The 16,770-nt window shown below is 39.8% G+C and overlaps 2 protein-coding genes across 2 annotated transcripts in view; one reads left to right on the top strand and one right to left on the bottom strand.

Annotated features, from left to right (window-relative positions):
* Positions 1-13,338, bottom strand: part of eipr1 (EARP complex and GARP complex interacting protein 1) — a 76,428-nt gene extending 63,090 nt beyond the window's left edge. Inside the window, exons 1-2 of the mRNA XM_043687434.1 lie at positions 13,198-13,338; positions 3,610-3,693 (exon numbers count right to left, since the gene is read on the bottom strand). Of these exons, the coding sequence (XP_043543369.1) occupies positions 3,610-3,693; positions 13,198-13,239 (126 nt within the window). The 5' untranslated portion in view covers positions 13,240-13,338. The remainder of the gene's footprint in view (positions 1-3,609; positions 3,694-13,197) is intronic.
* A 12-nt stretch (positions 13,339-13,350) lies between these two features.
* Positions 13,351-16,770, top strand: part of LOC122548598 (trafficking protein particle complex subunit 12-like) — a 68,357-nt gene continuing 64,937 nt past the window's right edge. The window contains exon 1 of the mRNA XM_043687433.1: positions 13,351-13,438. The gene's annotated coding sequence lies outside the window, so the exon portion shown is untranslated. The remainder of the gene's footprint in view (positions 13,439-16,770) is intronic.

The raw sequence follows: 16,770 nt of genomic DNA, 5'->3' as shown, positions 1-16,770 counted from the left end.
TTGATACTTGCTTTACCCAAGAAATCCAGCTTGCAGACCCATGCAATTCTTCCCTCCCAGGATTTCTGAAGAGCAAGTACATAAGTAAAACATTTAAAGTAAGACAAATGTGTGATCAATAACGTGTTGCCACTCAACGTAACTATCAGAACCCCATTAAAATTATGCAGGAGCCATACAGGTTATACCTGGAGTACTGCACTCATTCTAGTCAGTGAGACACATGGGGAACATTCAAGCTGTGGAAGCTTTCTCATCTATCATGTGAAAGAACTAAGTTATGAAGAAGGGTTTGGAAAACTCAGTTTTGGAGGTAGCGATATAGATAAAGCTTCTTTACAGGGGTATGCATGTGTTAAGTGGAATGAAAAACATTAATCCCAAGCTAAAATGTAATTGAAGAACTAGGGGACACTAGCAAAACGCAGATTCAGCACTAACATCAGACAGCATTTGAGAACAGTGATTAACCCACGCAAAGACTTCCCGGATATAATGGAGACAGTGTTGGAGAAGATTGTGTGTTTCCTTGAAAAGATATGCTGGATGGGTTAGATGAACTTCCTCACATTCATTCATCTTTGTGAAGTGCAGGGGTTGGCTTTGAATGCATTCCATTCCTTCTGGTCACTGATGTCAGCAAAATAGATGCAAGATTTTTAAAATTATTTTAATGAAATGTAGGTGTTACTGGCTAATTCAGCATTTATTGCCCATCCGTAATTGCCCTTGTGAATGTGGCGGTAAGCTGCCTTCTTGACTAACTCAGTCAAAAAGGTGTAGCACATTGCTACTCTGAAGTGAGTTTCAGGACCTTAAACTCTGCAACAGTGATAAAGTGTGGCTTGGAAGAAAGCTTGCATGCAGTGATATCATGATAGAATTTAACACTGTTTGAGAAAGACTTGGGAGAATCAAAAACCAACAGACTAAAATTAAGACGGACTCAGGAATCCTTTAAAAATGACAGACAGAACACAATTTTGTGATTCGAGCCCCCATTCCAGATTCTGCCCATTTTCACCGGCACAAAGAAAAGAAAAAAGTTTTAAGCAGGTCAGTAAGGTTAGAGTAAATGTTTTATGTAGAGTAAAACAAATCAGTGGAGCCTTTATAATCTGAATGGTCTGTTTCCATGGTCTGATAATGTAAATTTTTATATGTCTAAGTAAATGTATAATACATTAAAGAACAATTTTTTTTTCATCTGATTAGCTGTAAAATCAGAAAATGTACCAGCTAAACTGAAATTCATCGCTAAACTGTTCTGACAAAATTACTTTACTGGGTATGGCCCAAATTAGAACACTTTATCCCATGTAAAGCTTTGAAATTAGACAGTGGCTGGAGTGGTGTGATCAAAGTATATTTAACACTTTTTACCCAGACTCCGTCATTCAATTTTTTATCCTTGTTTTCAGATTAAGAATTTATAATCTCAAAGCAAAGCATTCATCTTGAAACCAAAATGAAGTAGTAAATTATGAATGTCTACTTTAATTAATGGGAATCCTAGACGGATTTTGCAATAACAGATAATCACATAAATAAGCTATAAATAACATTTGTGTTCACAAAAATTAACTGCTTTGCGTTTAATTTGAAGAGTATTAAATTGGAAGCATTAAAGTTAAAATGCAGAAGGGACTACAAAAGAACAAGTTATAACTCTCTCATGTCCCTACCTCAAACAGGAGACCTGGATTCAAGTCCCTTCCATTCCAAACATGTATACAATAATAGCTTCTCTAAATCGGTAGTCTTAAAAAAAAAACTCCCACTTGTTCATTAGCTTTTCTGAAATCCGTGCACCTCCCAAATAAAACGTTAAATAAAGACCCTCACTAAAATTTAGCAATAAATCACAATTAGGAGATTTGAACCTTTGCTGATTCATAATTCCACAACACCCAATTATGTTTCATCATCTCATTCAACTGTCCATTACACAACCGTGAGCCTGACAGCAAATGGGTCACCAAATTATTTGATAGTTGTGAGTTACACTGAGCTTTATCCTCCCTCAACCAATATTTACAAACGTGTGCTTCCAATAGGAATTAGTAAACAGCAATCAGAAGTGGGACACTGGATCAAATTTTCCTCTGCTGGGGGTCACTGAAGTTGATTATACTTTCTCCACCTCACCCCAGCTGAACTGAACCAATACAAATCTGGGATCTTGTTGACTTAAATAATTTTGCCCATTTGTAAGATAAATGTACTAAGACATAGGAAACGTAAGCCATGAACACTTGCACAAGCTCATTCTTTGTGTTTTGCCAAACTCTGCCATGTGGCTTCTCTGTCTTTCTACCTTCTTCAAAACGAGCCTTATGATATTGACAAAATTTATCATAAACGTGATGATAGGGTAATTTTGTTTCAAACTGCTGCTTATTTCTGATTATACACTGCACTGTTTTATTAACATATTTTGGAGGAATGAGAAATGGTAGGTATGGATGTGGGTGAGTGTAGGCAGGAAGCTATAATCTGTGAATCAAAAACAAATTTAGGTACTCACAAACTAATAATTCAGAAGGCCCCGAACGCACGTGGAAATTCTAACCTTTTGCTCTAACATGATGCATGTGAGAGGCATACACGAAGTTTCATATACAGACAGGGTGTGCTACTTTGCTTAAACTAGTTAATGGATGAAGCATTGACATGCATAGAATTTCATGCTTCAGGATCTAAAAAATGCAAAAAAGATTAATTGTATCATCTCCAAATGATTGGCTCATATTCAAATAGAGTGAAAGAAAACCTCTGACAACTCATGTAAGTTGACTTGAACTTTAGAATGTTTTCAATATTTTTCATAATTAAACCTGGTGCAATTGTCACTGTGTTGTTCTCTATGATCAGTCACTATACAGTTCTCACATATTCATTTTCTCTGTTACCTGGGCATCAAACAGCTAAACTGAAGCATTCAATAGCTGTCAGGCAAGAACATTAACACTGGAAGAACACAGCCAAGCAGCAAAGGAGGAGAAAGGGCAGGGATTAGAGACCAGAATATAGGGATTGTAAAGTCTAATGTCACAGATCTGTGGATGGTCTCCATTACAGATTGATGAGTGGCATAAGAAAACACAAAGTAGCTTGCAGAAAAAGCACAGAAGATGCAGAGAGACAAGTTAAAGACTAGGACATAATTCAGAGGTGGGCTTGGTGACAGAAAGAGACGGCAGATCATGAAAAGTATCAATCAGTTGGTAGGAGGAATGCTGCTTGTTGGGGGAACAAGAGCACAGCAGTGAGGGAGTGAAAGCATGGAGTGTGATGGAAACTGGGATTTAGTGCACATTGTAGATTTTGGAAGGATAGAAGAGATTATGTGGTTGGCATTTTAGAATGAGCTGAAGTGGAGAAGCAGGTTTATTTCAGCATGCCAAACAGAAAAAGCTTTCTTGGTCCTCTTGGCCCACAGGCAGTGCTGAAAAGGCACATGCTTGACGAATCAAGTTATTCTCACTTCCCTTCCGTTGCTGGGATTCATGGGCCATGGAAACTTTGTTCAATCATTAAATTTAAAAGTCTAAATGATTTCATAGAAACACAATACACATTATTCTAGAAAAAGCCAGTGATATTTACCTGATTATCATACTTCAAAGACTGAGTACCTACGAGGAACCTGACTGCATCAGTTTCTGCAGTTTGTGGTGTTAAAGCACGTGCCTGCAAAATAAACAAATATATATCTGTAATATTGTGTCCTGTCCGTTACATCTATGTCATGGGTTTGCTTTCTGTCAACTATAAATTTAGGAATCATATTTTCCACAACCCAAAATATAGAAACATCATCATATCTGCAAGACACATATTATCATAAAACAACTGTTCAAAGCCGGATATTGAAAATAACAATGTTGGAGAATGAACCTGGTATGTTTGCTGTGTATGCTGCAGTCTCCTTTGGGGACAAAGCATAAAATACAAGCAATTGAAGAATCTCAACATGTGGAATTCTCCTGAAAGTATTCCACTGGATATTATTACATTTGATTTTACATTCAGGAGAAATGTTTAACTACGAGCAAAATTGACCACTTTACCACCATCACTTCAGCAGAAGTTGGTTCTTGAACCCAAATGTTGGACAGAACGAGCCTGGCAAAGATAAATAGTAGCAGAATTGATATCTGCTGAGAGAGTGATGATAGACTTTTATTTATTTGATTCTGGGCCTATTAAAAAATCAAATATTTGCATTTATATATTGTCTTTCTTATTTCAGGAAATCCCCAAGTGCTTTACATAGCTTCTCAATTACTTCTGGAACATTGACTATTATTGTACTGGCAAACACAGTGGTCAATTTGTGCTCTGTAAGGTCTCACAATCAGCAATAAGAGTAACAATCAGTTTATATTTTCTGGTAGTGATGATTGAAGGATAAATATTGATAAGGAAATTAGGAGGACTTGCTTGGCACCAGTATCAAATAATTTGGCTAACTTGCTTTTGAGCTTTCATCCACCTCAAATGAACATTTCACCGACAAATATCAAGTAAAATATGCAAATCTATTTTCAATATAAATTACACTATGAATCTTCTCTGTGTCTATCAATCAATACACTACCATTAGGAGACATCTGGCTATTAGGTTAGATTCCCTACAGTGTGGAAACAGGCCCTTCAGCCCAACAAGTCCACACCGATCCTCCAAAGAGTAACCCACCCAAACCCATATCCCTCTGACTAATGTACCTAACATTATAAGCAATTTAACATGGCCAATTCACCTGACCTGCACATCTTTGGACTGTGGGAGGAAACCGGAGCACCTGAAGGAAACCCACGCAGACGCGGGGAGAATGTGCAAACTCCACACAGACAGTCGCCCGAGGTTGGAATTGAACCAGTAGGCAGTAGTGCTAACCACTGAGCCACCGTGCCGTCCCTACTTTTGATTCTCTTTTACTGCTTACTCACTAATCTCCATAACAGCAATGTTATAGGTAAATAGTACCTTTAATGAAATAAAATGTTCCAAAGTACTCCACAGTAGTGTTACAGAACAAAACATGACACCAATACACAATAGGAAATATTAAGCCATGTGACAAAAGGCTTGATCAATGATCAATGCCCATTTTCCTGCAACTCTGTGGTTGAACTCCTCTAAATCACGTTTCCATACTTCTACAATTTGAAGAGAATTCTCAACAAAACCACAAATTCCAGTTTATCTAACTGTGATAGTCGTGAACTATCTCTCTAATCCTTTTTTTAAAAAAATCTCGTTGGATATGATTATCATTTATTGCCCATACCTGACTATGCTTTGGAGGTGGTGGTGGTCCACCTTCTTCAACCACCAAAGTCCACATAGATACTCTCACAATTCTGTTAGAATTTTTATTAGACTATTTCAGGATGGTTTGAAATAACTGAATTGTTTGATTTCGGAGGCAAGCTAAGAGTCAAACACACATCAGTCAAACTGGGTAGGATGATAGATTTTCTTGACTGAAGGACATCTTAACGAGATCGGTTTTTACGATATTTCCTGTTGTTTCGCCATTATCATTACTAATAAGTTATTTCAGATTTAAATTCCCTAACTGCCATGTTAGGTTTTGATTTTCTGGATTTCTAGTCCATGTTCTTAGATTATTAATCCAATATCGTAAACATGAAACTACCGTCCTGACATTATGCTACCATTTTAAATCTGAATGCAATTGACCATGCCATACTTGTTCAGCACTTCTTCTCCATCTTCCACATGGGTGTGACCACTTTCCTGTCAATCCAGTTCCATTACCCAGGTTCAAGAGAATCATATGCGAAAACTTGCTGCTCCCTCACTGTTAACTCCAGTGTCCTCTTACAATCTATCCTCAGCCCCCTTCTATTTTTCACATACTTGCTTCCCTTCAGCAACTTCATCTGCCACCACCTTGAAAATATTTATTAATCCACATGAGGCAGAGAGTTCCAAATTAGCATGACCCTTAGAGAAAAGATTCTCCTCATCTCTGTTCTAACAGAATGATCCCTGATCATAAAACAGTGCCCCCTCCTTCTGGATTGACCCACACAAAAAACATAAATTCCATGTCCACCCCGTCAAAACAATTCTGGTCTCAAGTAATTCGATCAAGTCATTCTTCACTCTTTTAAACTCCAAGACAAGCTCAACTTATCCAACTTATCCTTGAGACAACACACTCATTACAGGTATCAATCAAGTAAACCCCTCCTGTGAACCACCACCACTTCTTTCAATAACGAGCCCAAAACTGCACACAATATAAGAGATGATGTAAAAATGAAGCATAACATCCTTACACTGATGTTCAATCCTTTGAGTAATGAAGAATAGCATTCTGTTAGCCTTCTTGATTATCTGTTATACCTGCACACTAATGTTTTGTGACTCGTACATTAAAACACCTAAATCCCTCTGCATCTCAGAATTCCAGTCAATCCCTATGAAGTAATACATTGTTTTTCATTCTTGTTGCCAGATTGAATCACTTCACATTTTCCCACATTATCCTCCATCTACCAGATTTTTGTCCACTCACTCAAACTATCCAGATCTGTTTGCAATCTCCTTACATCTTCTTCGGAACATACTCTCTTGCTGTCATTGGTGAATTTAGCTACCATGCCTTCATTCCTCTCAGATAAGTCATTAATGCAAATTGTAGAAGTTGAGACCTCAGCATAGACCCCTGCAGGACATCCTGCCAATCAAAGACCCATTTATGCATGATCTCTGTTTTTCACCAACCATCCAATCTTCTTTTTTTAATATACAGTGTGGAAATAGGCCTTTTGGCCCAACAGATCCACACCGAGCGTCTGAAGAGTATCCCACCCAAACCTATTCCCCATTACTCTACATTTACCTCTGACTATTACACCTAATCTACACATGCCTGAAAACTATGGGCAATTTAGCATGGCCAGTTCACCTAACCTGCACATCTTTGGATTGTGGGAGGAAACTGGAGGACCCGGAGGAAACCCATGCAGACACGGGAGAATGTGCAAACTCCACACAGTCGCTCGAGGCTGGAATTGAACCCAGGTCCCTGGTGCTGTGAGGCAGCACTGCTAACCACTGAGCCACTACATTGTTAATATGTTATTCATAATCCATGAGCTTATGTTTTCCACAATAACCTTTGATTTAGCACTTATCAAATATCTTCTGGAAATTTGAGGATAGTATGCCTGTAGGCTCCTCTTTATCCAGAGTGCACGTCATTCCTTCAGCGACCGCTAACAAATTGGTTAATTTAAGGAAGCCATGCTGACCATTCCCGATTGCCTTGAGCTTTTCAAAGTTTGCAGCTATTTTCTCCTTAATATTCACACTAACAATTTCCCTACAACTGGCTTATAGTTTCTCATTTTCTGTCTCCTTCTTTCCTTGAATAGAGTGGTTACATTTTCTTCTTTCCAGTCTGATTGAACCTTTCCTGAATCAAGGGAATATTATCACCCTTTTCCACTGTATGCCTCTGTTTATCTGCTGAAGTAACACTTAACAACAATGATATTGAAATGTTTCAAAATTCTTCCATAACCTCAGGCAGCGCATCTTCAAAACTTCATCCAGTCAGATAAAATCCCCTTCCCATCCAAAGATGTGTGTTCTTCCAAATCTGGTGTGTTGCACATCGCTGATTACAATTGCTTCATCAATTGCCCTAAACTCTGGAATTCCCAACTTAACCCACTGGCCCCCTCTCCTTTAAGATATTTCTGAAATCTGTCTTTAATTTGATTTTTGGTCACTCGTGGTTGTGTGTGGACTAGTGCTATACTTTGATCAATAATGCTTCTATGATGTGCCTTGGGATATTGTAAGTGCTATATAATTGTAGCTTGAAGTTTATTCACAGTAACAATCATAGCTTTATTCTAGAAGCTAAAAGTGATAGGACAGCAACAGAAAACATTCTGTCCTCTGTATCAATTTTTATCCTTTACACTTACTTATTGAAATGTGACGGCAGGAAATTGGGATATGGTAGATTACCAATGTTGTGATATATGGATGATGTTTGAACCAAGTGAGAATTTATGTGATGGAAATGTTGCATATGAAATACTTTAAATTACAACTTTGCAATTCCCTAGAGACTGACTAGCCAGAACACAAAATTAGGTAGCTGCCAATATTATTGCATCTTCACTTAGGAAAATAATCCATTGTATTATTTAAGATAGACAGTTAATGGTCTCCATGCTGCCAAGACAACGGAGGCTTTCCCTAAAATATCAGTAATATTTCTAGCATGTGCATTATCTTCCCTCACAGAAATGTCAATTACCCACAAGAATATCAAACAGGCAACTATTTCAAAAGCAGAATAATTTTCAAAAAGGGACTTCAGGGTCAAGTTATGAAGAGAGATTGTACAAATTAGGCTGGTTTTCTCCAGAATTTACAGGTTAAGGACTGAACTGATCAAAGTCTTCAAGATATTAACATTGTAGATAAAGATAAACCTTTTCCACTGGTTGATGATTCCACAACTAGGGACACAACATTCAGGATAGTTGTTAGGAAGCATGTACACATACAAATGTGGTAGAGATTTGGAAGTCTCTTTCACGCATGGTAGTTGATACTAAATCAGTTGCAAGCTTGAAATCTGAGATTGGTAACTTTTTATTAAGTATCAATACCAAGGGAAACAGACCAAAGGCAGGTTCAGAGGAACCTCAATTATCCGGCATTAGATTATCTAAATATCGGATTATCCGGCAAGATCGCAAGGTCGTAATGCTCGGCAAAACTAAGTTATCCAGTATTCGATTATCGCGAATTCAACTAACCGAACAAAATATTGTCCGCCTGTGACCTTTGGTTAATCGAGGTTGCTCTGTATGTGGCGTTAGGCCATAGATCAGCCATGAGCTCAATGACTGGTGGAACAGACTTGATGGACTGAATAGCTTACTCCTGTTCCTATGTAGTTGGATATATATTTAAAAAGGAAATTTTACAAGCCTGCAGAGCAGGAGTGTGGGACTACTTAAATAGTTCTTTCAAAGAGATGGCATGGATGCCTTCTGAACTGTATAATTCTATCAAAAGGCAAGACCATTGTGGATGAAAAGTACTTTCATTTAGCTAGATAGAAAGCTTCTTTCTTAGAACTTTACTATGATTGTAAGATTTTCTTAAAAGTTTGAAATAAAAGCTGGATTAAAACATTATGCTGTGCAGAAATTCGGAGAAAATAGTTTCAAGATGTAGCAGCTCCAAATGTTACATTTACATTTAACGTACTTAATTCAGAAGTATATTTCAAGGGTTATTACAGACTGCATCACATTACAAGCATTACCAGCACAAAATTCCAAAATCAATGAACTCTGAATCAGGATGCATTTCAGTAACATGCAAGTGAATAGAGATTTCACATTTTATCACAACTCTCAACAAGTTGCACAGTGTTACTGGCAAAAATAAAAATCATCACAAGCACAATTTTCTTTTCAGTGCAGTCTTCAGTATGCATGATATTTTCCAAAGGCTTGTACTTTATTATCGTTTAAAATAACTTCAACCTTTGGTGAATTTTGGGTTTGCCAAGAATGAAAGTATTCAATGGAAGATATTGCACTAATTTTGATCTAGTATTATGATCCAACAGGAGTCATAATACTCACTCACTCACAATCTTGAACAATAGCTAACTTGACGATGCTGCTCCTTTAACAAGGAGCTATCCTTGGCTTTTTTTTCAGAGGTCATACAAGCAGCGATTCTGAAATGTCAGGGGTTGGTCTACTTAAAGAGGTTTTCAAGTTAAAAAAAAGCACGTACAATGAAAGGGAAGTGGCCAGTTCTCCCAGCTCAGTTTAACTCTGGTTTGGTTTTAGTAGGCACTCAGTTGTGAAGCTGCTGGACCCAAAGAAGCAGGTTTATGCTGATCCTCCCCTCTCTGACATCTCTCCTGTAAGAACCTATGTTGGATTTTTCCTTTTTTTTGCAAAGGGATGTTTATGATGATTGTTGCAAGTATTTGGAACAGCATCATTATGTTGGGATAATCTGTTGGGTTTTCGGATAGGTTAAGTTATTCTGTATTCTCTTCTCTTTTGTTTGTATTTGATTTGGTAATCTTGCAAATAAATTCTGTTTCGTTTAAAACTAAGTGGTTGGACCAGCTGCATCATTCCTGGAGTATCCACTCTACACTGCTTAGTGGTCCGGACTACTTTCTTGAAAGTTTTTTAGGGGGTCTGGCCTGGTCTGTAACACTACGTAATCATGTCCACTGAAGGCAGCTTCCAAATCGGGTACATTGATTTTGCATAAGTGAAAAGGACAGCTCAATTTACAGTGACTGGAAAATTGAATAGGTATTTAGTGATGCATAGCTGTGATGGAGAACCCAGGTGAAAGGTAAATTTAGCCAGTCATCATTCAAAGGGCATTTCTATCTCAAGAAAGTTAGACTATAAGCAAGAGGAGCAAAAATAGGCCCTTTAATCCATCGAATCTGTTCCACTGTTCAATGTGATCACAACTGATCTGATAATTGTCAACTGACTTTCCTGCCTTTTCCCCATAACCTTTGGTTCCTTTACAGACTAAAAGTCTGTCTACCTCAGTCTTGAACACAATTAACTACACAGCTTCTACACCCCTCTGTGATTACAATTAAACTCAACAGATTCAAAATCCTCTGAGAAGAGATTCCTCCTCGTTTGTCTTAAATGGGTGACCCCTTAGTTCTGAAATTATGGCCTCTTGTCCCAGATGTTCGTAAAAGGGCATTTACCTTGTCAAGCCACCTCAGAATATATTTCAATAATGTCACCTTTCATTGTTCTAAACTCCAAAGAGTACAGGCCCAATCTACTCAATCTCTTATCATAAGAAAATTCCTCCATCAACCTACTGAACATTTTCTGGAATACCTCCAATATCACAGTGTCTCTCCTTAGATAAAAGAACCAAAATTGTTCACAATAGTCAAGGTATTGTCTGACTATCAACTTGTACACTCTAAGTAAGACCTTCCCATTTTAAAATAAAATTTCCTTTGAAGTAAAGATCAACAGTCCATTGGCCTTCCCTATTTCATGATAAACTTGGATGCTAGCTTTTTGTGATTCATGTAAAATCACTCTTACATCCCTCCAAGCTTTCTGCAACATGCATCACTCCAGGGAGTCAACAGCCTAGTGGATGACCCAGGTAATGTTCGAGGGACATGGGTTCAATTCTTATCATGACAAATGGTAGAATTTGAATTCACTAAAAAAAATCTGGAATTAAATGGCTGATAATTCTTAATTTGATTTTTAACCTGATGAGGTTACAAATAGGAAGGGCTTAGAGGGATATGGGCCAAATGCTGGCAAATGAGACTAAATTAATTCAGGATATCAGGTTGGTATGGACAAGTTGGACCAAAGGGTCTGTTTCCATGCTATACAGCTCTATGACACTATGTTATATCTCACCTAATGATGACCATGAATCCATTAACGATTGTCTGAAAAACACATCTGGGTCACTAAAGTCCTTTAAGGAAGGAAACTGCCATGCTTACTGGTCTGGCCTACTTGTGACGCCAGATCCACAGCAATGTGGCTGACTCCTATCTTCCCTGTGGACGATTAGGGATGGGCAACAAATGCAGGCCGAGCCAGTGATGCCCTCATCCCATGAATCAAAAACAAAACAAGATAACGAGTCAACAGAAAAATCACTATCATAAAATCCATACAGTGCTGAAAGAGGCAATTTGGCCCATCGAGTACGCATCGACTCTCTGGACAGCATCCCACCCGGACCCACCTGCACAACCTATCCCTGCAATTGTTGTTGTAGGTATGTTCGCTGTGCTGGGAAGTTGATTTGCTGACGTTTCGTCCCCTGTCTAAGTGGTATCATCAGTGCTTTGGAGCCTCCTGTGAAGCGCTGCTGTACTGTGTCTTCTGGAATTTATTTGGTTCCATTTCTGCTGCTTCTGGTTACTGGTTCCAGTCGTTCGTTGTAGTGGCCAGTATATTGGGTCTAGGTCAATGTGTTGTTGATGGAATCTGTGGCTGAGTGCCATATTTCTAGAAATTCTCTAGCCGTCCTATGTTTAGCTTGTCCTATGATTGTTGTGTTGTCCCAGTCAAATTTGTGGTTCTTGTCATCTGTGTGTCAGCTCGGAGAACATATCCACAACCATGACAACCGGCACCCGAGCTGCAAATCTTTACGCAAACCTTAAATTATCCTTGTAACCCCACATTTCCCATGGTTAATCCACTTAGCCTGCACATACCTGGACACTACAGAACAATTTAATATGGCCAATCCACCTATCCTGCACATCCTTGGACTTTACAAACAAAGGGTTACTTTTGATCACTGATATAATGTGGGAATCAAAGCAGCCAATATATACAAGATCCCCCAGGAAGCGATGACATAAACTGCAGATAATCTATTTTGATTCTGGAGAAATAAAGGCCACGACAGCTTGGATAGTTTCCTTGTTCATTTTGAAAATAGTGCTATGGGTTCTTTTACAACCACTCGAGAGAGAGAGGAGACATGACCTTGGTTTAACACCTCATCAGATTTTTTAAAGTCAGCTCCCACATTCACAGAACTGCACTTCAGGATCAGCTTCGATATTCAATTCCTGAATAGGGCATCAGAACCAAGACTGAGACTAACTGCTGCTCAGTTGCCATATTACTGTAGCAATGACTGAAGAGTGGTCCAGCTCCCCATTGAAATGTTTCTATCCCCCTGCTGTCAAATCTCTGGTCCTGGATTCTAGGTTAGCATCCAAGAGGCAGTGATGAATGTTTTCTGACGCTTGAACCTATGACTGAGGCAGGAATTTTGTGTACACATGGACTCAAGACACAACCCATTGTTTTTTTTTGGATGAAGTGAGGAGCTGCAGGTTTGAATCAAAGGAAAATCTGGTTGGGCCTGATGTTATGTCCTTGTTTTGACTTCTTCCTTCAGGATCACAGCTCCTTAGTTGACTGTGTGTGGGGTTTTTTGGCAGTAATAGTAGAGTGATGTATTGTGTCTTGTCATGAGTGGGATTCCTGGTTTCTGCTGGGGTCAGGCCCCAGGGGGTAGCAGATGTTTAACCTGCAGCTGGTGATGGACATGGTCAGCTCCTGACATCGCACCCACGCCGGCATTTCACTCCTTCAAAACAAACCACCTACCTGAAACTCCAGCCCATAGATGACGGGCGCGTCGTCTTCCATCTTCTCTTGTTTCTCAGCCGGTGACCTGTCAGTTTCTGTTCACACACGGGCTGTGTGTGTCTCTGTATGGTCGGGGGGAGGGACAGGAATTATTTTGAGTCTCGCGCACCGGGTCCTGCCGCTTTCCGTCCGTGCGTTTCCGGTCCGATCCGCGCATGCGCAGAGTTCGGCGGTGACGGAACAGTAGGAGCGACGTCAGGTGAGGGACGCGAGCGGAGTGACACCACCCCCTCAGTACCCCCCCCCCCCCCCACACACACACACACACACACACACACTCCACTCAGTTCCAGTTGCCATAATTTTTTCACAACATTGAAAAGGGACAGAGGAATCATGAGTCAGCATGCAGCACTTCAGACTTTGTAGGTTCAAGTTGTGGGACTAGGGCCTTTTAGATCTCCTAGAGGTTTGATAGACACGCCCAACTTCTGAGTATTATGTAACTCATGTTACTTCAGAGGGGTCTGGACTAGTAGAACTGTACTATAAAGTTGGGAATCTTTTGGTAGTGATGTTCAAATTCTGTTGCCAACTTCACATGTTTTGATATAATGCAAGTTAAATATATTTTTACCGGAATGATGGGGCTTTGTCCCAAAAAGGCTAAATGACAGCTAAGCTAATCACCATTCTTAAAGTCAGATGAATTGGAGTACATTTTCCAATGGATAAAGTGCTCATCTGCATTGAACAGTGGTTAGCACTGCTGCCTCACACTTCCAGGGACCTGGGTTTGATTCTAGCCATGGGCAACTGTCTGTGTGGAGTTTGCACATTCTCCCCATGTCTGTATGGGTTTCCTCTGGGTGCTCCAGTTTCCTCCCACAATCCAAGAATGTGCAGGTTATGTTAATTGCTCATAGTGTTCTGAAATCTGGAGATTAAATACGTGTGAAAGGGGAAAATGTAGAGTAATAGGGTAGGGGAATGGGTTTGAGTGGGTTACTCTTCGAAGAGTAATTATGGACTTGTTGGACGAAGGGCCTGTTTCCACACTATAGGGATTCTATGAATAATATACGTTAGATTTCACTGTGTCATTTGTCTCTGTGATTTAATATTCCAATTTATTTACAGCTCAGACAGCTGTTCCGCTGTTTTAAAGTATGAACAGATGGCTGAGCTCTTCCAATGATTTCAGAGGCTTAAAGCTAATCCACTCAAAAGCATTCTTTTGACAGTCATTTGCAGTAAATTTTTTTTTGTTGTACAAGTTTGACTGAGATAAAGTCCACAGATAGATTCAGCTCTTCGGGGATTGTTAGCTTAGTTGTTAAGCTGACTGAGAGCTTTTTTTATAAGTCCTGATATTGTTAGGGTGACCTATTGAGAATATTGACCTTTTAATTTTTTTTGTTATGAATGACTGTTTGTCCTGCTATTTTTATGAGCATCTTCAAAACCTCCAGTATCTATTGTAGGGCTTGAGATTTGGTAGGTATTGGATAATGGGTGAGTGGGCAAGGTGAATGAGGAGGTATGCAGGGCAAAGGGGGGAGGCACATGTTGGTGAATGGGTAAGTGGAGGTGGACCATTTAACCTGCCTGCTTTGACATCTACTTCTGCCTTGCCGTGCTTTGGGTGCTGGGGTGTTGACTCCACCCTATCCCAGATTCTATGGGGAAAAGATTCCAGGCAGCAATCACAGCCACTCAGGAGGCAGGGTGTTGGGAAATGACCTGATTCTAGACTTCCACATCAAAAGGGGAAAATCCAGCCCTGTATCTTTTATTTTCAATGAGATGGTTGGCATGTGATACTTTGGACTGTCTCAACCGCACCAAGATATGTATACTGCAACAGTACGTGATTCAGAAAACAGTTAAAATTTACTCTATGAACTGCTACCGAAATATTCTGGCCTTCCCAATGATTTGATCTTTCACTGTGCATCCAAAAGCAAAACCAGAAACGAGATTGAGTTGAGATGCAGTTGCCATATATTGGATTCTCCACAACAGAGAATGAGAAAGTTATCCCCCATTTTAGCATGGTCTGAAAATGCCACATTGTGGGGGGAGGAACCTTCCTAAGTATAAAACAAATTTAAGGTGCTTACACTGTCTAGTGGTCTGACACTGGAGAAATCTTGACATGTTGGAGCTGAGCCCTACAGTTTGACCTTCAAATCCTCAGCGTGCACTGAGATTGCTGATCTCAGCTGACCATCGATATTAGTATTTTGTTTGATTTTGGAAGCCTGGGTGAGATGAGCCCAGGTTCTTCGCTAAGTGACAACGCAGCAGTCGATTCGGGAAGTTTGCATACATACGGGGTGTTTATGAAGGACCCCGTGACTGTAAAGCTTGACATCTCTCACTGTCAAGGCTTGCGTAAGTAATGACGTGAATGAGGAAGGCAAAGACAGCAACGGAAATATTAGTCGAGCAGAGAGTCAAGAGGTTCAGCTCAGAGAAAGGAGTGGAAGTAAATGAATAATTGGATTGTTAAATACAGCGAGTTCCTGACTGGTGGAGTCATCTCCATGACATTGGAACAACTTTTCAGATGTCATCACAATGATCTCATTGTGCACACAAGTTCAGAGAACCGAGCACAGCACTGAATGACAATGACACCCTCAGGCAATTGTGACAAATCACAAGAGTGAAGGTAGTTTATGAACATCCTTTACCCCCCTCCACTCAGGACTGTGTTGTAACTTCCTCTGAGTCACCACACCAACACCATTCTCTTCAGTACATCACCAACATACCTTGATTTCTTGAACTTCGTGAACTTGAAGTAATTTTTCTGATTTAGTGATAGAGGGGTAAAGGGGCAATATTTAGTGATAGAGGGGTAAAGGGATAATGTTTAATGTCTGTGGGGTATGGGTGCGGATCGTTAGCTGTCTTCCTGTTTGTCCTATGTAGTGTTTTGTGCAGTCCTTGCATGGGATTTTGTACACTACATTAGTTTTGCTCATGCTGGGTATCGGGTCCTTCGTTCTGGTGAGTTGTTGTCTGAGGGTGGCTGTTGGTTTGTGTGCTGTTATAAGTCCTAGTGGTCGCAGTAGTCTGGCTGTCAGTTCTGAAATGCTCCTGATGTCTGTTCCCCCATTTTTCCCCTATTCGTCTAACCCCCGCATTCCTTGCACCCCCTGTCATTCATCTCCCCCACCCTGATTGGTTTCTCCTGCCCCAAACCTCTCCCCCACTCTCATTCATCTCCCCCTGTGTGCAGTTCTGGTCAACCTGCCGTAATAAGAATGTTATTAAATTATGAAGGATTCAGAAAAGATTTATCTAGATGCTGCCAAGACTGGAGGGTTTGGGTTATGAAAATAGGCTGGATGTTTTTCACTGGAGTGTAGAAAATTGAGGGGTTACCTTATGGAGGTTTATAAAGTCATGATGGGCATTGATAAGGTGAATTCCCTGGCGTGGGTGAGTTCAAAACTAGGCATCATATTTTTGAGATGAGAGGAGAAAGATTTTAAAAAGATATGAGAGGCAACTCTTTTACACAGTGGTTAGTGTGTGGAATGAACTGCCAGAGGAATTACAGTTACAATGCTTAAAAGA

The sequence above is a fragment of the Chiloscyllium plagiosum genome, chromosome 3, assembly GCF_004010195.1.
Source record: "Chiloscyllium plagiosum isolate BGI_BamShark_2017 chromosome 3, ASM401019v2, whole genome shotgun sequence".
NCBI classification, from domain to species: domain Eukaryota; kingdom Metazoa; phylum Chordata; class Chondrichthyes; order Orectolobiformes; family Hemiscylliidae; genus Chiloscyllium; species Chiloscyllium plagiosum.
This window is presented reverse-complemented; position numbering and strand designations above follow the sequence as displayed.